The following is a 24,019-nucleotide window of genomic DNA, read 5'->3' on the forward strand; positions in this document are numbered from 1 at the left end:
TGCAATTTAAGCTTCTTGTGACAGTACCCGTAACTCTCTTTCACCTTGCATGACCCTGACCTGCATTTAGAGTTCCTGTAAACAACAAGGTGTCACACCAGGTTAATAAAGACATAATATTGATTTAGGCATTAATTTACTTCATGGTATCTAAGCTACAAAATAAATTACATTGGCTTTTCACATCTGCGTTAAAGAGCAAACAAATAAATCAATCTCAAAGAAAATACCTATTATTGGTCAAATTTACTTTTACTCGAAAAGCCAATTTTTCACCGTTCACCTCCCCGTTTCTTAATAAAAGAATGTAAATACTCACTTCCATTTTAATGCTTGTGGTGGAATGTAATAAAAGTCAGTTACAGAAAAATATTCGCAATGCGAAAAGTTATGCCTCGTGCGAACAAATTTGCCTTTGTGAGAATTTATTACGGCTTTTGTAAACCCGGAAACTGTTTAGCGACCACTTCTGACAGTGGAAGAAGGTTTAATTTAATAGTTAGCACCAGTGTGCAATGAATGTAATAAAAATTCTTAATGAAAAAGTTGTTATATTTGCTCCAAAAGATTACGGCACCTTCAAGCACTTCTTAAAAGTTAGCAATGCGCAATTAAAATTCGCAATGTGCAATTAAAATTCGCAATGTAATAACAGTTTAAGAAAGAGTATTACATTTGCGAAATGAGACTTTTTATTCTTATTTGTGCTAATTGTTTTGCGACTTTTATTACATTTCCCCATTTCAGTCTATTAGTCTATTAAAGCATTTAAAACAATCAATGCCATCATGTTATACCCAGGTAATGTTAAAACATTTATTAAAAGTTCAACAAATATGTTAAAATAAGTTTAATCCCCTAGCATACTCTTTATTGGCATATATTATTTCCTATAAACAGTATCTAGAGAAACTACAGGGCTTATTTACAACCGAAAAAGTAGTATACCCTAAAGCAAGGGACAAATATATATACTGTATATATATTTGTTTTCCCTTCCAAGTAAAGGGAAAATGCTGTATATATCCTTGGCAGTATAAATAAGGGACAGAGCCGCTGACTTGCTGACACAATGCTTAGTGCTGTGCTTTTGGGAAGTAAGGCGTACATTATTTATCCCTATAAGATGGGATACTTTGTCAATTGTAAGGTCACTATCATCAAGTTTTATTTGTGCCTGAAAACCTTGTGATATGGTGAGTAACATAGATTAGGGCTCTAGAAACTATAATTAAAAAGACAAAGCTATAAAAAATGTTTTTAGTTTATAAAGAGAGGGTGGATTTAAAGGGTCGAACTGATGCTTAATAAGAAGTGGGCTAGAAATGCAGCACAACAGTGCTTATTAGTTTACTGCAACTTATTGATTCAGTTGAGTGATGGTTGAGTTGACTGCCGATTTGCAATGGGGTTATAGACAGATTATGATACATATAGCTACGGACAGTGTAGGTATTTTAGGGCAAAAGTTCTAAATGGTTTATCTTCATTTAACAAAATCATTCTAGCTTAGATTGAAACATAAGTAGTTTAAAAATGTTACAGTATATTTCTCATATATTGAAAAATCTACACAAATGACTTTGCAGTTGGTAATTTGTAATTACAAACAGAATGGCAAACTGATCCTAATTCACCATTCCAAGACAGCAGGCATAAACTTCTGCATTATTAATAATTTAATTTTTTTTCCAGAAAATAAAAAAATATTGCTGCACATTGTTACAACTTAAATGTATATGTAAATATATTACTATTTGCCCTGAAATACTCCATTGATAAATCACACATGTAATGTATAGCTTAGCTACAAATGTTACAGCTGGTGAGAAAGCTGTAGCATCTGGCGGAATATGAGGACATTTTGAATTTTCTAGAGCATTTATATCAATTAATCTATCTAATGTCAAATAAATCAGAGGCATGTTCAGCAAATGCATACACTTCAAAATGTACTTCAAAATCACATATTCAGACCCATGTAATAAGTTCTGTGTACATTTCATGCCATATTTCAGTCTGATAGTCCGGGAGGGCATACAGATTTCAAACAATGATTTAGCAGGATAGTACAGATTACTAAGACCTAAAAATGACTTCATTTGTCTCGACAAAAATGTTCCACAATTTAAATTGACTTGAGAAATCACAACATCTTCAAATTGTAAAAGGGATATCTGACATGAGTATTTTTGGATTCAGATTTTCAGAAGCTTTGGGGTAAAATAAATCTCTAAAAATTCAATGTTTTTTTTCCCTCTCAAAATTCGAGTTTTTCTTTTGTCCCCTCTATGAACTATTGTGTTATTGTTTTTAGCTGAGATTTAGAATATATATTTTTAACACAAATTTTAGAGATTTTTTAAGTGAAAAAACTTGAATGTAAAAATTTGGCATCTAAAAGCTCCTGAGTTCATGTAGAAGTTGATGGGAGTTGTCCTAGGCAAAATTTAAGTTATTGTTTTCAATTTTTTTGACCTATTTTTCAAGACTTTGTTGACCTATTGAAATGATTTAAAAGTACTGCATTCAAGTTAAAAAAACAGAATACAAAACTTAAGCATCTAAAAGCTTACAAGCTCATGTAGAAGTTAATGAAAGTTGTCCTAGGCAAAATGTAAGTGTTTGTCAAATTTTAAAAAAATTTTAGATTCACATTCTTTAATAAATAGCAACCATTGAAGTTTTGTAAAATCATATTTATTTGAATTAAAAAGAAATTAAAATTTCTGTGCAGTGCCACACTAAAAGGCAAAGTACAGCCTAATAATAAGTAGTATATAGTATATACCGTAGCTTTCATTGGATTTTGCTTTAACAATAAAATATGAGGGTATAACTTATTGAGAACACAACATTCCTTTCCTCTGTATTCCTGTTTATTACTAATTGGGGCTGTTCAATAATTGCTATCTATAAAGAGCACTTTAGAAAAGCAGCAGTTCTTTCCAATCCACTTAAGCAAATATGCACAAAATAAGAATTCTGCTCATACAAGTAGTTCACAATTCAATTTACTGATGTTTCTGTGGACCAAACTGGTGATGTAATTTTTTTCAAATGAATAATACACTAAGGCTGCAGTACACTGTATTGTAGATGTAGATATCCACAGTAGACCAACAGTAGGAAAAATTGCACACTTTTTAGAAATGCAATAGGAGTCAGCAAAAATATAAAGTTTGCACCATCCATAGCAGCAAATCAGATCAAATAATTGTCTGACATGGATTACTAGACCCTGGATATAGCAGACAGTTATTCTGAATACTTCATTTCCTTTGATTGTATTAGATTATAACTTGTTTATGGGCATGTAACTCAGTAATAACAGGTGGTCATTTATATTAAACAAATCTGAATTGTCTGTTCTGCCAAAACTTTTTTATATACCTGTTTTGCAATTTACCCTTTCATCAGAACAAACAGAATAAACCTTCCAACAACTACATTACCTTGTTCTTTGTTAGAATCCTGTATTTCCATGAACATTTTTTAAACCAGATGGTACCTCAGCTTCTGTTCACAAGTGTTTGGTGCCAATGCTGCAGAGACAAATGAGTAATTATTGAACCCAGTAACGTTATGGTTCGTCATAAAATGTTTTCTGGATCATTTTGTGAAATGCTGTCAAAACAGGTTTCTACACTTGTTCACAATTTGTTTCAAAGACATAAATTGTATAAACCTAGTGAAGTAGTATGATTTCTGTAGCATTTATGCTACTATAGACTGATATTATTTATATGTTGCCATTGTTATCTTAGATTCTAACTGGTTATATTCCTTGTGAGATATCCAGAAGTTCATGTTATATAGATACATCTAATTTAAACATCAAGGTAGATTGTTTGACAACAGAATTTAACAATAGGCAATGAGCTATCACTTTTAGTTTATATATTCTTTATAAACATGATCCTACCATTACCAGAATAGATATATATCTATCTTTCAGAATAGATAGATACATGGCTACCAACATTTTTGATAGAGAAAAACAGGACATATGATAATCACTATGAGGCCCATTTATGATTGCCCAAACTTTTGTGCTCAGGAAATTATAAGGGAAACCTTGCATGAGCTTATTGATAACGTGGGGTTTTGTGCCAAAAAAAGCTCATCTTTATAGGTATGCCTGGGCTTTTTGTAATGAAGAAAAACATTGGCAGCTTTTAGGTCAGACAATCATAATTTGGCTCCTAAGATTAAATTAATTTCTAAAGACTTTTTTAATTAATTGGTAAATTAAACAAGCTTAATCTGCTTATTTTAATTTATTAAAAGTGCCTGCCTACCTTTTCCTAACACAAACCACCATAATTACTGAAATTGTTTAATTGATGACTTCCTTCTTGTACCATAGGTTTTCTCTAACGTTCAAATGATTATATCTTTTAGGATGGCCAGTCACGAACAGTGCGACAGTTTCAGTTTACTGACTGGCCAGAGCAAGGAGTGCCAAAGTCTGGAGAAGGATTTATTGACTTCATTGGGCAAGTACATAAAACAAAGGAACAATTTGGTCAGGATGGACCAATCTCTGTTCACTGCAGGTAAATAATTTATATAAATAGTCATGAATAGTATTCTATATTTTTAGATAAAAGATATTAAATCAAAATGCCTTATTTTCCGCTGTAACATATGGCATGCAAACTTTAAACCTTAAAGTGTATATATATATATATATATATATATATATATATATATATATATATATTATGAAAAACATAATATTTAAGTGAAACTATAAATCTTATTGTGGACCCACAAGAGAGGAGTCAGGGAAACCAGTTTTAACATATTTAGTGCTTTGGATACATAAATCAAAGATGTCCTTCTTGAGGTTATGGGCCACATGCAAATTCTCAAGGTGTTGTTTGTATTGAATTATTATTTAAAAAAATATAGTGCTGTGAAATATATACAGCACATGGACAAATGTATGGACTTTTAACTCAGTCCATTACATTGTATAATTTCCCAACTAGAAGGAAAACCAATGTATACCACATAATATGTACCAAAAGTCCAATTAACTTTTTAACTTTTTTTTACTACAACAATCCCTCTATAAATAGAATTGCTGTGGGATTCAGAAATGGTCTATTAAAAGCCTGTTAATGAAGTGTTAGTGTCAAAATGACTTTGTATAACTTGTTTTCAGTACTTCTCAGTAGAACTTCATCCATGAGCTTTTTTTTATTCTTTTATACAGCGCTGGTGTCGGGAGAACAGGGGTTTTCATAACTCTGAGTATAGTATTAGAGCGTATGAGATATGAGGGTGTTGTAGATATCTTCCAGACTGACAAAATGCTGAGAACGCAACGGCCTGCAATGGTACAGACAGAGGTAAGGGAACATGCACTTCTTATGTCTATGATTGATCTTTGGAACAGTCACTGGTTTTAACATTTCATTAAATATGCTTTCAGAAGCATATTAAAGCCATATAGATTTATTCTTTTTAAAAAAAATTGAATAATGGTACAAAATTACAGTTATAGTTTTAATTTAAATTATTATCTTTGATTTTAGGATTTGTGTTTGTATTCCATATAGTAATGATCTTTCTAGACAGGGGTGTTTTTGGTGCTTGTACTACCAGAGGTAATTGTCCCCTTTCGCACTAAATGAGACAAATTTCCAGTAAAAAATGGTTATTGTCCTGGATTTATAATACCCATCAATGTACTTTGTGTGTTTTCTTATTCTTATTTCTTATTCTTATTGTTGCTTGATGGGACTCGTGAATGAGACAAATAGTCATTTCTTTGCATCTCATTCTGTTGGTGTCTGTCAGCAAGCAGGAGAGCATCTGTAATGGGAGGCGTGCCTAGATTGAATTCCAATTCACTAGTTCCTGCTTGCCAATGGCTGACAGGTAGCAAGAAACTGAATGTGATGTGGCCAAAGATGGGTCCTGCTGCACTACTCTGTTGGAATCTAAATCTTACAGTGATTTGTGGGATTTGCAGTAGAACTCAAACTCAAATTTTCAAGATTTAAGCTTGAAAAACTTGAATTTAAAAATTTAAATAGCAAGTTCATGTAGCAGTCAATAGGAATTGTCCTTATAAAATGTAAGTTTTTTTTTTTCAATTTGAGCTTTTGGAATTATACATTTTTTTGTTTGTAGACCCATTTAAAATGATGAACAAAACTGAAATTCACTGCATACAAGTTTTTATTTACATATTTATATAATTAAGTTTTTATATTCAGTTTTTTCCATAAATAAGCATACATTCAAGTTTGGTAAGTTTTCGAGTTTTCATGGCTTTCATGGTTTTAGAGATAATGAGCTTAATTTTGGTTTCAAACAGCTCTAATTCCACTAAAATTTGACCTTTAATAAATGAGCCTCTAAATTTACAAATTCAGATTTTGATAAGCCTCTGGGTCTTCCTACACCATTTGGCTAAAATAACAACTATTGTTGTTATTTTTTTTTAACATCATAGCCTTTATTAATTTCACTGAATATAGCACAGATGCAGCAATAGGCATTGCAAACATTACAGTGTTTCAAGAATTGTACAACAAAAGAGGCATCAGTAAGCAAATCACTGTGTATGTCAGATTACAGTATAAACTGAAAGAAATAAATCCTATCTATGGGGTTCTGCTTCTCATCTCATTGCCTAGTGGCATTATGGGGGCTGTGTTTCGTTAAGTACTGAATTCTGCATTAAGTAACTGCATTTAAGCTGTATACAATTACATTTGTTCTAGCCACAGTTGGTGAGAGGAGGTCTACATTTTTCCAGAGCATGGTCATACCCCTATGGGCTTGAAAAAGACATTGGCATATAATCATCAATTGGTTCTGTATTTGTTGAATTGGCAGTCATCACATGCACTTAGTATGGGTAGTTCCAGGGAGGATTGAAAGTGTACTTCAGCCACCTCTGAGATTGTATTGAACACCTCCCGCCAGTATTGGTGTTTTTACATTCCCACATCATGTGCATAAAAGAACCCAGTGCAAATTTACATCTAGTGCAGGTGGGAGGTAAATTGGGGTTCATTCTATGCAGGCGTACTGGTGTATAATACACTCTATGGATAATATATCTCTGTATCATTTTTTGATTTGCATTGGTGAAACAAAGTGACGCCTCTAGGGCATCTAACCATTCGTCCTCAGTGAGTGTGGAGATGTAATATTGCCATACTGTTAGAAGGTTGGAGCTGATCGTATTTATCATATCTATACTACATCCCAAGATGCCTCCCATACCTTACTGATATCAGCAACACCTGAATGTACTTTGAATTGTGTTGAGATGGAATAACTATGTTTTGTAAATAAATCTAAAAATAACAATGTGCAATGCATTGTAATATCACAAGTCAAAATTTCAAATGGACAGTAGAAAATGATGATAGTTTTAATAGGAAACCTATTTAATTTTTTTTTTAAAAATGCACACACCAAATTATTACCCATGTGGTGGCAGAATGATAGAAAAAATATTCAGGGCATATATAGTATCCACAGTTGTGTGTGGAATGATGAACACTTCCAAATAAAACTTTAGCAGCATTATAGAAAGGGATTCTGTAAAAAAAATGGTTAAGATGATAGCCAAAATCCTGTACCTCTATCTCCTTGAAAGCATTGCAATTTATCTGATAAATATGTGATTTGGGAATTATGTGATAAGGGGTAGGGAAATGTGTACATTTTGTAGTAATCATGTTTTATTTCTGAATGGAATGGAGTACAGCTATAGCTGGCACTTGTACTTTTACAATGATATTTAATATATTGCTTATTTTACTCATTCTGCATCTTTGTTCATGTATAGAGAATACAGTGACTTTGTTGTTGAAATATGAAATACCAATAAGAAAGTGCACATTATGGGGCCGATTTAAGAATGCTTGTGTTCCTCTCGCATGTTTTTTTTGTTCAAATAACTCCGCTTACTGTCAATCATTTTTTTTCTTCGGCATAAAATTTATAAAAACCTTGGCAGGTTTTAGGTGCAGAGCATTTAATCTTTTTTGAAAAACCCACTCAAGGGGGAAACAACAAATTCAACAGGAAGCCAAGTTATGCAAATGAAGAAACAATGCGTAAAGTGTAAAGGAACTCTTGTGAATGGTCAAGCCCAAAGGCTCAATCATTATTAAATCAGCCCCATGTTAATCATTTTATATACATTAACACAGAGTTAACCATTTTTCTTTTTTCTTTCTTTCTTTCTTGTTTAGGATCAGTATCAGTTCTGCTACCGAGCAGGACTTGAGTATTTGGGCAGCTTTGATCACTATGCAACGTAGAACTTCTGGCCCATCCAGAAATTTACCTGCAGGCCCTTCAAGATCCAGAGAGCCTCTTCTGAGCCATACAGTGTGCTTGGGATGTACTTCTTAACTCCTAGCTAAAGACCAATTACAGTAATTGGAATATTATTAAAAAAAATAAATAAATAAAAGACATTTTCTGGGTGGACCAAGAATTCACACTTTAATACCTAACATAAAAAATAAATTGCCCTCACTGGGAGGGCATCTGAAGGGATAATTTCTCTGTGAATAATCCAAAACCAGTTTGCATTAAAGGGAGGAAGAGGAAACTGCAAAGCACCATGAACTTGCCTGGGATTGCATGATTGTTCAAAGACAAATCTTAGGAATACAACAGCTCAGCGCAAGATGTTTATTGAGCCTACGTCTGGCTTCTTAGACAAATGGAATATTTGCTTTGACATCAACCCTTCTATCCATATTGACCATAATAACACATTAGTGAAAGAAATGGGCGGGAAATGTTTAAAAACAAAGTCATTTATTTAGTTTTTTAGTATTGTAAAGATACTGCTGACCTGTGCTTCATTATTAACGGTGTAAACTTTATTTTCCTTTTTTTTTTAACAAAAATTTATAAAGAAAGTGAATAAAACATTGCATAATTGTTGATTTTTGATCCAGAACTGTATTTTTTTTATGCGGTAGAACTGTTATATGTAATATCCCTAATTAGAAATATGAAAAATATTGAAAAATGTGCACATGTGTGCATTGTGACTTATACAGTATTATATTTTTTATCACATACAACTACATATTCCCCTTTTTTTAAGTCATATTATTTGCAAAGCATTCTTGACAAAACTTTTTCATGTTCTGTTTGGAATCAACAGGGAAGCGCAAAGTATAAAGCTGCTGCAAGAACACATAAAAATCTATATTCATACTTATACTGTATATCTGCTCTTCCACAGATTTTTTTTTAGTTAACCATTGTGGTTTAGAGTTCATCATATCATGGCATTACTACTTTTCAAAGTACAGAAATTATAATTTTACCTGCCTTTATATTTTTTTTTCATTTTCTAATCAATAAAGGAATGCACATCAGTGATATTCTAGGTTCACCCCTGAAATTTTACACAAATGTACACATTCACAAATATATGTTTATTGTAAAGGCTTCCACTGCACTACAATCTTTGTAACACTTTAGTGCAATAATCAATCATCTTGTATATTATACAGGATATGTGCATGCAAGGATGGTAAGCGTGTATTGGGGGAAATTATTGTAATATATCAAAGGTTTTTGTTGCAATTATATCCAAACATTTACAACATTTATAATCTATGAGATATGATCAAAAAATGTCAGATGTTTGATATGTAAAAAATAAGGGCACAGCCAAAAACTTACTGCTCTGCTTAACAAAATTAGTTCTGTATCACAGCAATTATTAAATGCTGATTATTTTTGTTTTTGTATTTAGAGTGCCTTATGCCTTATATTTACTGCTTTCTCAACAACATTTCTTTAAGCTTCGATTTATTTCCATTCAAAAACTGTATGATATGGTTTGTTAAAATTTACTTTCTTGGGTGAAAATGTAAAAATATCAGTTTGCAGGATAGAATTTTTTTTCCAAGCACTTCAGTATGATTTGGAATCTTTAGTTTTGAGGGTTCTGTATATTAGTTTTTGTATATCTATTTATACCTGTGAACATACAACAGCAATTTTTTTTAATGTATGTGGGTACCAATTTCTGTATTTTATCCTGTTTTTGATGGCAGGATCATATGTTCGATGCAAGTCATTTTAATTCTGGAAGCTTTCTACTTTACAGCTTACATTTTTCTTAAGGCACTTTAATAAACTTCATTTGGAAATTCATTTATTAGTGCCTGCCATATTGACTCTTGAATCAGGTGGCTCTATCAAAACAGTAATTGTATATAAATAAATATTATGTAGAGATGCTTACTGTACATTTTAGCCACCAGAATTATAACAGATTATTTTTTCAGCATCTTATCATCTCATTCTACTTGGCAGCATTTTTTGGGGGAAACTATAAATGTGGTAATGTCAGAGCACTTTTCTAATAACTAATAATAATAGATGGCTACCTCGGACTATAAAAAGTGTGTTAAAACTAGATTTAAAAAAAAAGAATGTGCACTTCTTGTTTTACTTTTGTCTTCATCTAATTATACAGAATATACCATAGTGCTTATTTTTTGTTAACAAATGTAATCATGAATATAAGTAGAATGTTCTCAGTTGAAATATATAAGCAGAAATCATATTTTTGTATACACACATTCTTTAACAAAATAAAAATATTGAAGCTTTTTTTCATTTGAGAAACCATTTAAAGTTTACATTAGCCCCACTTGTGTTATTTTTTAATGTAGGGAAGTATGTTCCAATCATTGATGTGCATTCCGTTTTCTTTTTCTTCTCTTGCTGTGCTATTTAATTGCAAAAGCATCTTTATTGGCAGACAACATTAATGGCAGAAAATGCATTTTTCAAGCATTAATGGTACGGTGCTATTATTTACCTATATCAGTGTAGCTATGTATAATTTTGTAATTAGTTATATTGGAAAAAAAATAACATATATAAACATGATTTGTACAGAACTTCATTTCAGCTCAATTTTCTTTTTTCTCTCCTTTTTTGTTTTTTGACCTGCATGGTTGGACAATGGAGGTGATGGTTGGGTTGTAGGCCCTCTGGGTAGAATTGCACTTTCTATATCTTTGTACTATGCACTGCCCTATTGATTCAACACCCTGTAATACTATTACTTGAACCCATCTAAAGAAAAGAAAACTGCTATGAAAATCACGTGTGCGTGTGTGTGTATAAATAACACAATACATAGGCAAAATTTGTGTTATGTTGATAATCGTTCAGATTATTTCTTTTCACCCTTTTGGCACTAGAGCTTTCTAAGTCTTAGTTGTGCTTATAGGGTTATAGCCCCGATACTCCAAAACCGATACAAAAATTCAGCTGATTCCATCTTTTACATCTGTTTTGTGGCTTTGCCATTAAAGCTTGGAGTGTCTTCAAAAGATGATTAAATTATGTTCTTTGCTTTCTTTTTGGATGCATAGACTGAGGGAAACTTGTAAAATGGCTTGTTAAAAAATACAATTACCTCTACTTAGTAGTACGCATAAATGTTTTACAAAATAAAAGGCGTGCTTTTTATTTTCTTACTTTGTTACATTGGTGGCGAAAGAAGTCTGTCTGAAAATCAGTTCTTTGCTGACACAAGTTCCATTTGTTACAAATGAATTCTAATAAAAATATCAGTGTTATGCAGTCCTGTTATCCTTTCTCAACTATGGTTATTAAGCACTTTTGGATTTTACATCAATGACGGTTCCATTATCTTTTTTTATTATTTCTGGGAAATGGTGAAGAAAATTTGTGAATTGTAGATAAAAATAATGATTAAATAATGGAAGAGGTGTCTGTTTTTTTAATATACAGATGAAGCCACTTGGATTTGTGTTTTAAATGTGTCATGACTCTGAAGTGTGTTATCTAAAGTCATCTAAATTATTTAATGCATTTAACCTTTTCATTAGCACACCAAAGCACCGTTGTTCACAATGGTGAACACTTTAATTAGATGGGATGCTGTGATGCAATTTTCTGTGTTAAATGGGATAAGTGGTGTAGGGACCCATACGGTTAAATGTGCCCCTATTGCTTTAATTCCCTTCACTTCCTCATTCCACTAGTTGCTGGGGACACTCCCATGTAGCTAGAGGTAATCTGTATAGTTATATCATTGGCCAGGAGGCGCTGTGACCATGTCTTGTCACACTCTAGTATAGTGAGTGAGAAGGGGTGGATCTTCCTCTTTGGCTGCTGGATGGTGATGCAGCTGGGTGTGCCCAGGGGAGCCTGGGTACAGCAAGGCCCAGAAACGCCATGTGCCTAGAGGGACCGGGTCCTCTAGTGTCTAAATCGGGGAGCAGGGTCCCTGTGAATAAGACTAGTAAGAAGCAGGGATATATCTGTAATAGACTCTCTAGGAGAGTGAGATAGAGAGCACAGATAGTAAGAGCAGCTTGGCTCCAACTAGGAGGGATAGCAGGGAGGTAGCTCTCCTCTCAGGCAAAACTGGCCTCTAGATAGGGACACAGCCTAATAGGGATTAGGTCTAGTGAGTTCCATGATCCCCTATGTGAGGATCCAGGTCAAGGTGCTGAGATCATGATGGTGGCTCTATCCAGGTGGACGCTATTGCCTCAGGGTGTTCCACTGTGCTGTCTCTGGAGGAAATTCCCCGGCATCTACCTTGGGAGCTCTGTGTGAGTGAGGAATGCCTATATATTCTGTCAAATGCCTCTGTACCGCTGTAAGTAAAACCTGTGGATCATTTGTCTTGGCCAAATAAAAGTTATTTTGTTATACTGCAAGAACCTCCTGACGCTCATTATTCTTATTGCTGTTGCACAGTAGTCTGAGAGTTGTAGTTGCACTCCTCATTTAGCGAAGGCCCTAGGGGTGTTTGAGTCACAAGTAACCCATGCTCTAAGCACTAGCTGGACATTAACTCCTTTTTGGTATGCTTAGCCAAGTTAGCGTTACCGTAGTTTAAATGTGTTAAGATATTCTCTGTTAAACACACAAACCAAAGTGGCTTCATCTGTACTGTAACACTGTAACAAAATGTATTATTATGTTCAATCTATATTTGTGATATCTTATAGCATAATGGAAGCCAGTGTTGACTATTCCCTGTTTATAAACTACACCCACTTTATACCACTCCCATGTTACCACTAGAACTTTCAAGACCATGTCCACATTAATGGTGGTAGCACACAAGAGAACCAAATGGTTGGTGCTCACTGCAGGGATATCATCATATGTGAAACAAGTTTATTACTTCATATTAAAACATACCCTTAAATCCATATACCTCATCCATATACCTCATCCTCCCCTATGGATAACACAGCACATGAATAAACATGTGGGGACCCCCTAACAAGTATTTCCAAATGCTAACAAACCCCCACTAGGTTCACCTCCCACAGGCAGATCATGGCACACACAGACATAGCATAGCACTCTAAGATGAACAGTTCATACTGTGCTAAATACAGTGACACAATGCTAGTGCCCCTCCAGCAGTTTGTATGAGGAGGTGGGAACAATGTGGGCACTTTTAGTCTGGTTATGAGGTTTGAACAGTACAGAGCTTTAGGGGTGTGAACTATAGAGGTGTGAACAATTCTGTGGGGTATTAAAGGTGTGAACAATGCAGGAATTTATTATCTGAATTGAGGTGTAAACGAATACTGATACATTTGAAACTTACACAAGAAAAGCAGTAACAGCAGGCACAAGGGGGGTTGAGGGCCGGATGCAGCCCACGGCCACCAGTTGGACAGCATAAAATAATTACATTAAGAAATCCATGCAACTGTACCACATTAATAAATAGGATTTATTTATATTTATCCAAAAAGAGACACTTCCTCGACTTTGTGACACATCTCTCCTCCAAAAAAAATGCACAATATGTAGCTGAATATCTAATATATTGTGCTTGTGGGAACTTCGATCATGGTATACCATATTGCTACCAAGCCCTGGAGGAGGTGCTAAATACATTTTCATATGTTAGGGCTCAGTACAGTAGGTGCAGAGAGTTTTGGGCTGGCAGAGAGCTACTGATATATTGTGTAATGTACTGTACATGTTATCAGAATAAGCAGTGGAGGGTTGCAGGGTAACGACAAGTAAGGCTTTCAGTAGACATTATATTTGGAAATGTTTATACTATAACTTAGCACAATATATTAAATAGTTTCAGCTACATATTTTCTTTGACATATTGTGCATTTAAATTTTTTGGAGAAGGGTGATGGTGCTTTAAAAAGTTTCACAAAGTCATGAAAGTGTTTGTCTCTCTTTTGGATAGATAGTTCATCCTATCCTATCCTATCCTGTCATATAATCTCTCTAAAACCTGAGTCACATTTATAAGTGGTAATCACAGAAACATGGGGAATGACTTCGAAAAAGTTGTCTGTAAAGCTAAACTGAAATCTGCAAAACCTTTTTGGGCATATTCTAAGTTTTTAAGGGTATTTTTCATTTAAAAATTGATTTTTTCATATAATGGAAAAAAACTTGAAAAATATAAATATACCCCAAAGCTGGAAATAGTTTGAATCTGAAAATACACCATCTAAAAATTTGAAGATGTTTGTAGCCTTCATGATGTTCGAGTTTTTTTCAGAGGGTTTTGCTAGAAAACTCAATCAATTAGTTATTCGAGTTTTTTCCTGCTGAAAATTCAATCAATTCCAGTATTCAAGTTTTTCACCCCGACTGCACTGATTCCAGTTTTTGCATTCAAGTTTTTTCTTAAATTAGAAATCATATGAGTTGTGAGTTCATTCGTCATTATGTCCCAAAAAAGGGGAATTTGCTTGTGTTTACTTTAGAATATGTCATATTCAATATAACTTCACTAAGGCCAGGTTAGTAAAGGATTAAACATTGCTGTTTAGTAATAAGTTTTAACAATGATATTTGTTTAAAAGGGAAGGAAAGCCATCAATATTGTATCAACTTTTAGCAAGCTAATTTCCCATCACCTCACTCATACTACATTCCTGGTAGTTGCACAGTTTAAAGTTGGTGACTTCAGTCACATTTTTTATGGAGAAAGTGAAACTGTAAGTCAAAGGTAATACACAATAAGGACATTTGCCTTCAACTAGGTGAGTACATAAGATATGATGTTTGTACCATATGATGATTGTGCAAAGAACTTTTAACACCTAAAATGATGCTTGTTTTCCAAAATGCTTGGGCACTGTATTTCTAAGTCTACTAAACATTAATTAAACCCAATAGAATTGTTTTGCCTTCAATGAGGATTAATTATATCTTTAATTATATCTTAGTTATAATATTAGTGTTTTTTTTTACACATTGTATTACATTGGATGGCTGGGCATTGCATCTCTTTTTGTTACTGCATTGTAACTGTAGTTACAGTACACTAGTACTGCAGTGTCGGACTGGGCCAGCAAGATACCGGGAAAAAACCGCTCTTGTGGGCCCCTGACTCTTGTGGGCCTGCTCCGTGCATTTCTCCTGCCATGACCTCCCTTCTTCTGACCGGTCATAACAAAAATACAGTGTGCGTCCATGCGCACATTGGGGGGAGGGGCACAGGGGGGCCTGAGACAGCAGCCCTGATGGGCCCTGGGCCCCCCAGTCCAACACTGAAAGAATGTGAAAGCTCTCTTCACTGAGTTGTAATTAAATAATGTTTGAATAACCAGTACACTACCAGGTTATTAGTATTATGTATGAGTAATTTTACATAAATATTGCAGCCATCATATGGTGCTGTATAAACAATGGGCTTGCTCGCCACCAGGTTAGGAACTTAGCACACAAAGGAAATGATGCAAGATTGCTCCAAGTTGGGTCTATGCTTTGAACAGTACATCTATTTCAATATATGATATATGTTCTTGCAGCTTAACCAGTGGGTGTAAAACTCACATTGATAAAGTGCTTTCTGAAACATCAGGAATTCCTTTGCATACAAGTGTATTTGATTTTGTTTAAAAATAATGTTCAACTTGGTGGCTGGTATTATAATGCTTTGTATGTGATGATTGTATTACATATATTCTTTAAATTATTTCTATAAAGATGATACTTCTACATTCCAGACTACAGTAAAAAATGCTGCCATTATTTTACACCAATGTTGACCTGTGTAACCCATTGAAATCAAGTTCAGCCTGCAAAGAATATCACCCCCCCTTTCTTGTAGTGCAGTAGTAACGAGTGAAGTACAGATGCAGCCACTTTGGTTTGCCTGTTTGACACAGAATAACTAAACACAGATATCCCACTTATCCCATTTAACACAGAAAATTGTGTCACAGCATCCCATCTAATTAAAGCATTCCCCATTGTGAACAATGGTGCTTTGGTATGCTAATGAAAAGGTTAAATGCATTAAATGAGTTAAGATAACTTTAGATAACACAGTTTCTTTAATTAACCCTGAGTCATGACGCATTTAACTCACAAATCCAAGTGGCTTCATCTGTAGTAAAGACTGAAGCATAGCACAAGTCACATGACTGGGGGCACCTTAGAAACTGACAATATGTCTTGCCCCATTTCAGATATCAAAATTTGATATAAAAAAACATGTGTGCTCTTTTGCAAAAGGGATTTCAGTGTAGAGGTCTGCTGCAGCAGCATTATTAACTGATTTGTTTTGAAAAAACATGTTTTCCCATGACAGTATCCCTTTAAGTGTGATTTGATCTGTTACAGTGATAGTTTTTACACAGCTTTATAAAAGTGTTCTTTGGTGTTTTATCTGAAAAACCACTGTATAGGACCTTAATATGTTTAATACATCTGTGTAAGTTTGCAAAAGTATTACTATATGCTCTGTTCACTCTGTTCAAGGGGTAGATTATCACTGTTAGAATTAGTTTTTTCTTCTGCAAATCAAATTTTTTTGCTCCAAAACTAAGGAATTTGAAATATGCGTTAAAAAAATTCACATGTACAATATTTGTTAAACATAAAACATTTGTACAGCTTGAATGTAAAACCTTGCCATCTAAAAGCTGCTATGTTCATGTAGAAGTCAATGGAAGCCATCTACAGCAATTTTAATGGGTTTTTCAATGCAGCTTTTTCAAATGTTTTGACCCATTGAAAATGATGAATAGAGTAAAAATTGGAGCTATTCAATTTTTTTCCCTGAATTTTTTAAATTCAAAATTTCTAACAAATATGCAAGCATTCAAATGTTATTTAAAAACTGAGTTTATTCAAAATAGGGAAAAACTAACATTACACACTTACACATTTGATAAATGAGCCTATAAAAGTTGGTTGGATTTTTAGTTACAAACTAACATGAGTAATAGGTACGTCTGACTAATTTTATAACTTTTGTCAATTTGCAAGGGCTTCTCTGCTCATTTTTACTGAGCATGTCAGCATTGCTTTTAGAATTTAATTGACTTTATTGTGACTTTGGGGCAAATTCACTAAGATCCGAAGTTGCGCCAGTGCCAGCTTCGCCACACTTCACCGCACTTCGCCAGGCGTAGTTTCGCCAGGCGTAGTTTTGCCAGTGCTACGCAAATTCACAAAAATGCGAATTTGCACTCAGGGAGGCGACGGTAGCAAAGTTGCACTGGCGTTAATTCGTCAAGCAAAACGAAGTTACGCTAGCGATGCCTAATTTGCATACGTCGGTTAAAGTACAAAAGACATATATGTAGCAGCAAATACATTACACTACACAAGCCTGCGAAAGCTTCATAAAATAAAATAGAGTTGTTATTTTGCCCTATACATGTGCCCATTGTATAGTTTAGATGCCATATGTTAGGAAATGTAGGGGGGAAGGAGGGTACCCCCAAAAAAATTTACGATCTTTTTCAGCCTATCACCCTTAAAAAATGAAAAGACGCCAGTGTTTTTTGGGACTTTTTTTTGAAACAAGCCCTATCTACACTATTGCACTTCGCCTGGTCTGAGGTGGTGAAAGCAAGTCTGGCGCAAGAGGTAACGTTCAGTAAATGCGCAAGTTAGTGAATTTGAGTAGTTACATCCCTTCGCCATAGCGCAACTTCGCGTGACGTAAGGGTGCGAAGTAGCGCTAGAGTAGGTCAACTTCGCTAGCGAATTTACACCAGCGCCCATTAGTAAATCGGCGAAGTTTTGAAATTATGTCACGCTGGCGAATTTACACTAGCGTTAGGCACTTTGCGCTTTAGTGAATTTGCCCCTTTGTGTAAATTGAAAAACATACAGGTTAATTCGTTTATGACTTTACCTAAGTATCATTACTGAATATATAATGGCAGCTGTTAAAATAAAGCCTTACCAATAGAATATTCTTTGCAAAATGAGTTGTATGGATATAAGAGGTAGTAGACTGCATGTGAACAACTGAGATGAGACGAGACTGTATTTGACCAGCCAATATATGCACAATTACTTGTATCTACTGTAAAGCAAGTACAACTGTACCAGAACTGGTTAACTGGTTGAACTGGTTAAGGAAAAATAGCATTGCAAAGTAAGATTAACCTTAAATCTGGGCTATCAAAGAGAAGATATTTTAATTACCAAAATTTCATCTGCACAATTATTATTATTATTATTATTTTCAAATAATTTGTGTTCTCATGCACTATAGGACACACAGCTAAATAATTCTGAACAAAAAGGTAAGGAAATGTTATAAAGCTAGTTAGCACTGATGATCTGCAGATTATACTGTACATTCTCGAAGTAAGGCTTTTCAAGCTGTATGTTTCAATGTGTGTTTAGGAATTACAAGAATCCGATAGTAAATATTTGCTAAATTCCCTGACATGCATTCAAAAGTTTTAAGTTGCCTTGTATGAATCTGTGTCATACAACATGTTCTACTATTTTCCTTTATGGCTGCCTCTCAAAGTAAGGGATCCTAGAAACAGATTACATTTCAACTCCAAAAATAATCCCAACTAAAACTGATTGAAACTCATCTTCAATAGCGCAAGGTCAATGATAGAAATTAGCACATGTTGGAGTTCTCTTGGTAGCTAAGACTAATGATATGCTTTATTTAATTAATCAATAATTCAGTTTGTTAGAGAAAAAATATATAATATAATATATAATGATATTTACTTTACAAGAATGAATGCTAAAAGCTTGTTATTATGAATGGATATTGTATTTTCTTTTATCTTTTTTAATGGAAAAGGTATTAACCCAAGAGAAAATGTACACTTCTCCGTTAGAGAACAGAGTGCAGAGAAAACATCTGCTGACCTGCTTTTAGGAATGATAACCTGTAAATGAACAATTTCAATGAATAGAGATCATTTTGTAAATGGATTTTAAATACAGTTCTTTTGAACCTAAAAATGCAATCAGTTTGCTTCAGTCAGCAAGAGGGATGAAAAAAAAAGCTTTTACCAATATGAAAAAAAACTATTTTATCTTGGCAGTAAATGAAAAAATAACATATTGTAAGATGTTTATTAACATGGTTTAGACAATTCCAAAGCAAATATTTGTTTTTAAACAGCTATAGAATGGAAATTGGCAACATACACTACATTTTTTTATAGTGATGGTGTTTTGGTTTATTTTTAAAACAAATGTACACAAATAGATTTCATGTACTATCAAGTAAGTTTTTTAAATGACAAGGAAAGCCTTACTCACTGTGGGGAGTCAATATGTTACATATAGTAATTGCTGTTGTTTCCCCCAAACTGACACTTCTTTTAGGAAAAAAATGCATTGACCTAGGGAAAAAAGTAGAGCAGCATAGATTTAAATTTACATATATGCAGTAGAGTAAATCTGACAACTTTTTTGTCCATACTGCCAAGGAATATTTGGGCTAATGGCTGTATAGCATTGCGCCACTTTTTCCCCCTGACTGGTGCATTTTTTAACCAGGAAAAAAATGTTTTAAATTCACTGGGGATTTGCATCTCCAGTGAATAAAGCTTACCCTTAATGTCCTTTAATGTACACTGAAGACTGTCCAAAAATAAAGAATTAAGAGCTTATTTACAATGCACAACTGAGGTTCCTATCATACAATGATGCCCACAGCCGTTTGGTGTCATTTGACGAAAATTTGAATTCAAATTTTCACTTCAACCTTTTATAAATCTGCCCCTTAATGTCCTTTAATGGACACTGAAGACTGTCCAAGAATGAAGAATTAAAGGTTTATTTACAATGCACCACTGAGGTTCCTGTCACACAATGATGGCCACAGTCATTTGGTGTGATTTGCCGAAAATTCGAATTAGAATTTTCACTTCACCCCTTAATAAATCTGCCTTTTAATGGACTGCCCCTTACTGTCCTTTACTGGACACTGAAGACTGTCCAAGAATGAAGAATTAAAAGTTTATTTACTATGCACCACTGAGGTTCCTGTCACACAATGATGGCCACAGTCGTTTGGTGTAATTTGATACCATTCATTTTCAGGAAAACAAGCTTTGTGATTCAACTCATTGGTGGGTTTGCACCACCAGTGAATAATGCTTTCTTTGTCTTTTTATGGACACTTGAGACACAGAGCTCACAGACTGTACAAGAATATAAAATGAAGGACTCATTTACATAGCTCAGTTGCAGTCTCTGCAAGATTGATAGTATAATGCAAATCTTCCCCATTCTTTATAGGTACTTGCATCTAAATCTGCTCCTTTAACTTGCTCCCTACTATATGTTTGGATGAATTGTGCATAGTGCACTTACTGAGGCAGTGCCTGGGGTTTTTTTTGGATAAGGAGTCTTTACATAGTTTGGATCTCCATTTCTTAAAATGCTAAAATATAATTTAAACATTAAGTTTAATTCAATTGTAGGCTGGCACAAAAGCTGGACTTCACTCCAAAATATGATGCAAATAAAAAACGAATTATTCCGCAAAAAGGAACGTCTCAACGGGTGGCCTAACATGTTTCATACCTTGTGGGCACTTAGTCCCACTATTTAGTAAATAACTCCCTAAATAAACCCAACAGGATTGTTTTGCTTCCAATAAGGATTAATTATATCTTAGTTTGTATCTTTTAAAAACTTTAATTGTTTTATTAAAGTGGGCTCTATAGGAGATGGCCTTTCTGTGATTCAAAAGCTTTTTGGATAACAGGTTTCCAGATAGCAGATCCCATACCTGTATTATAACTATAAGAACTAATTATATTTACATTTTTTTATCAACACAGCAAAGGAATGAAACAGAAAGATGTTTTACATTCCCTCATTTTAAGTTTTCCTAATTTCACACTCTTTTTTTTGTTCCCAACAATTTATAAAGCACTTCAAAAACATCGAAATTATGACCTGATATTCCAAAAATTCCTTTTTTTTTTCTAGTCTTCTAGTTTCTACTGTATTATATTAGGCAATCCTAGAAAACTGGCATTAATGTATCTCTGTTACTGTCCAGAGTTGAGCTTGCAATTGTCGGGAGTCAGGACTTCCAGTTCTGCAGCAGTAAGGAAAAACAAGTAGCATATACCGTGTCTGATCACGTGCTGCCATAGAGAATATAAAAGCAATACCAGTGGCTGCTAATTAATACTCAGGTTTCTATGGTTATAAACTCAAGAGCAAATTTTATAATCAGTACAATTATTTGACTTGCATTAAGAATGTTTCCAACCAAGAAATCACTAGAAACTACAGACATGGCTAAAAGTTTCCCGTAGTAATGTCCTTTCTCTTAACAAAATGTTTCTTGTTAATCAGTATTATAGAAGAAAGTGGCTTTTTATGATGAGGTTTCTTACAGTTTACGATACTTACAGTGTTATTTTAAGGAATTGTATTGAAATGGAAATATTACCTATTCAGTCTGATTAACTAAGTTGCTCTTACCAACTTGACCACAGAGCTTTGATAATAGAAAATGTTCTTTACCTATAGTTGATTTCATTTTTTAACACTCAATTTTTCAGTGAAAATTATGTTGTCATTGTGTATATATCAGGGATTTCTATTAAATTAATACAGGTATGGGATCCGTTATCCAGAAAGATCAGAATTACGGGAAGACTGTCTCCCAAAGACTCAATTTTAAACAAACTATTTTAACTTTCAAAAATGATTTCCTTTTACTCTGTAATAAAGAAACAGTACCTTGTGCCTGATCCCAACTAAGATATAATCAACCTTTATTGGAGACAAAACAACCCTATTGAGTTTAAGTAATGTTTACATTATTTTTTAGTAGAATTAAGGTACGGAGATCCAAATTACAAAAAGATCCCTTATCCAGAAAACTGCAGGCCTGAGCATTCTGAATAACTTTAATTTAAGCAAATTAATTTTACACAAACATTCATACAGATTGTATACATATGCATAGACATAATATAATAAAATAAATAAAATAAACATGCATTAGATGAGTTTTTTTAACGTTTAATTGAGAATTATTAGTGTTACAAATGACATAGGTATAAACAATCTTTAACATTGAAGTACTATACATCAATATTGTACATATCAATTAAACATTGGACATTGAAATATTATTCATTTGTCTTCTGTTCTTGGTAAGTAATACGCTCTGAAATTAAGGGTATTGTGAGAGGATAGGTGGTTGGGTGGGGTGTAATGTACTGATGGTGAGAAGGGGGAAAGAGAAAGATAGGTAGAGCCAGAAATAGAAGATACAGTAGATGCCGTGGTTGACCAGTATAACTATATTCCTTTACTGATTTGCTTTATAGGAGTCAGTATCTTTAAATAGTAGCCACCTTGTCCATGTAGAAGAGTATTTGTTGAACTGTTCTAGGTTGTAGGCAATAAGTTCTTCAAACTTGTGATTGTAAGAAGTTTTTTTGAGCCACTCTTTAATCATAGGGATCTGTGTGGATTTGCAATGCAATGGAATTAAGAGTGTGGCCGAGTTCAATAGTTGTGGCTCTAAGCTAGGGATGAAGGTTGAGGTAGGTGGTGGGCTATGAAATAACAGGACATACCCAGGATCCACAGGTATATCAGTCCCTAGAATTTGGCTAGAGAGCGAACAAATCTCGTTCCAAAAAGGTTTTATGAAATAGCATGTCTAAAAAATGTGGAGCATGGTGCCTTTTTCTTTGTTGCAACACCAACATTTGCTGTTTGATTTTTTATAAATGCGCTGTAGCTTAGAAGGTGTGTAGTACCACCTTGTACGTATCTTATAATTCAGTTATTGGATTCTGCTTCACCTCGAGCTTTTGAGTAGTTTGGAGAGCATGTTTCCAATCTATTTCTCTTGCCACTGGATATTTAGTTCTCTAGACTAGTATGAATATATTGCCCATTTGGTTGGTAATTGGAGCAGTTTGGAGGTAATTTGGAGGTAATTGGCGCAGTTTGTATAGAGTGGAGATACCATGCTTTACTGGGTCTTGGGACGTACAAAGGGTCTCGAAGGAGATGAGGTCACGTCCCAATGTCTGTGTGCCCCCTAGGCTATGAAAGAACTGAGCAATTTGGGCACATTTTTGGTGGTCTATTGGTTTAAATGGTTTTATTTTATGTAGGATTCCCTTCCATTTGCCAGTCTTTGAAGTTGTTGACTTTCCTGGAGTGAAGGCAGGGTTGTTGATTAAAGGGATTAAAGGTGACGGATACGCAGTAGGTGAGTATTTTATACAACATTTGTCCAATATTATCAGGGTGTTAGAGAGTAAGGGGTGGTCTGGGAATTTTAGTCTCCTGTATAAACAGTCTATCTATGGTAGATGTAAGAAATAGGAGTGTGAGGATTGCTGTTCAATATCTATCCACAGTTTTATGTTTGTGACCAGTCTATTATTCTAAGTAAGACTGCAGCTTAGTCGTAAGTGTGACAATCGGGCATAGAAACACCACCCATTGGTTTGTTTTTGATTAAAGGTTTATAACCTATTTTTGCCTTTTTCCTCTGCTTTAGCTGGTGTTTTAACAAATTTGCATACATTTCCATAAAGTTGGCCCCTAGCTCAGTGGATTCAACTCTGCACTTTTCTACTGCTCATTTAAGTTTATGCTACCAGTTTATTGTTCCATAATATTATTACCCCAATAATATATTTGATGCATCAATATCAAATTGGGGAATTCTGCAGGCCCAGCAGATATATCCACCATTTATCAAAACTCTGCTGACAGTCCTGTGTCCCTTCATAGG

General features: G+C 34.2%; 1 protein-coding gene across 42 annotated transcripts in view; it reads left to right on the forward strand.

The window, feature by feature from the left end:
* ptprd.L (protein tyrosine phosphatase receptor type D L homeolog) overlaps positions 1 to 11,609 on the forward strand; it is a 955,323-nt gene extending 943,714 nt beyond the window's left edge. For all 42 annotated transcript variants that reach the window (XM_041563903.1, XM_041563907.1, XM_041563920.1 and 39 more), the window contains 3 exons: positions 4,405 to 4,559; positions 5,225 to 5,360; positions 8,232 to 11,609. In XM_041563903.1, coding sequence (XP_041419837.1) covers positions 4,405 to 4,559; positions 5,225 to 5,360; positions 8,232 to 8,300 — 360 coding nt within the window. In that variant the 3' untranslated portion in view covers positions 8,301 to 11,609. The remainder of the gene's footprint in view (positions 1 to 4,404; positions 4,560 to 5,224; positions 5,361 to 8,231) is intronic.
* The last annotated feature ends 12,410 nt before the right edge of the window (positions 11,610 to 24,019 follow it).

Source organism: Xenopus laevis, chromosome 1L, assembly GCF_017654675.1.
Source record: "Xenopus laevis strain J_2021 chromosome 1L, Xenopus_laevis_v10.1, whole genome shotgun sequence".
NCBI lineage: Eukaryota > Metazoa > Chordata > Amphibia > Anura > Pipidae > Xenopus > Xenopus laevis.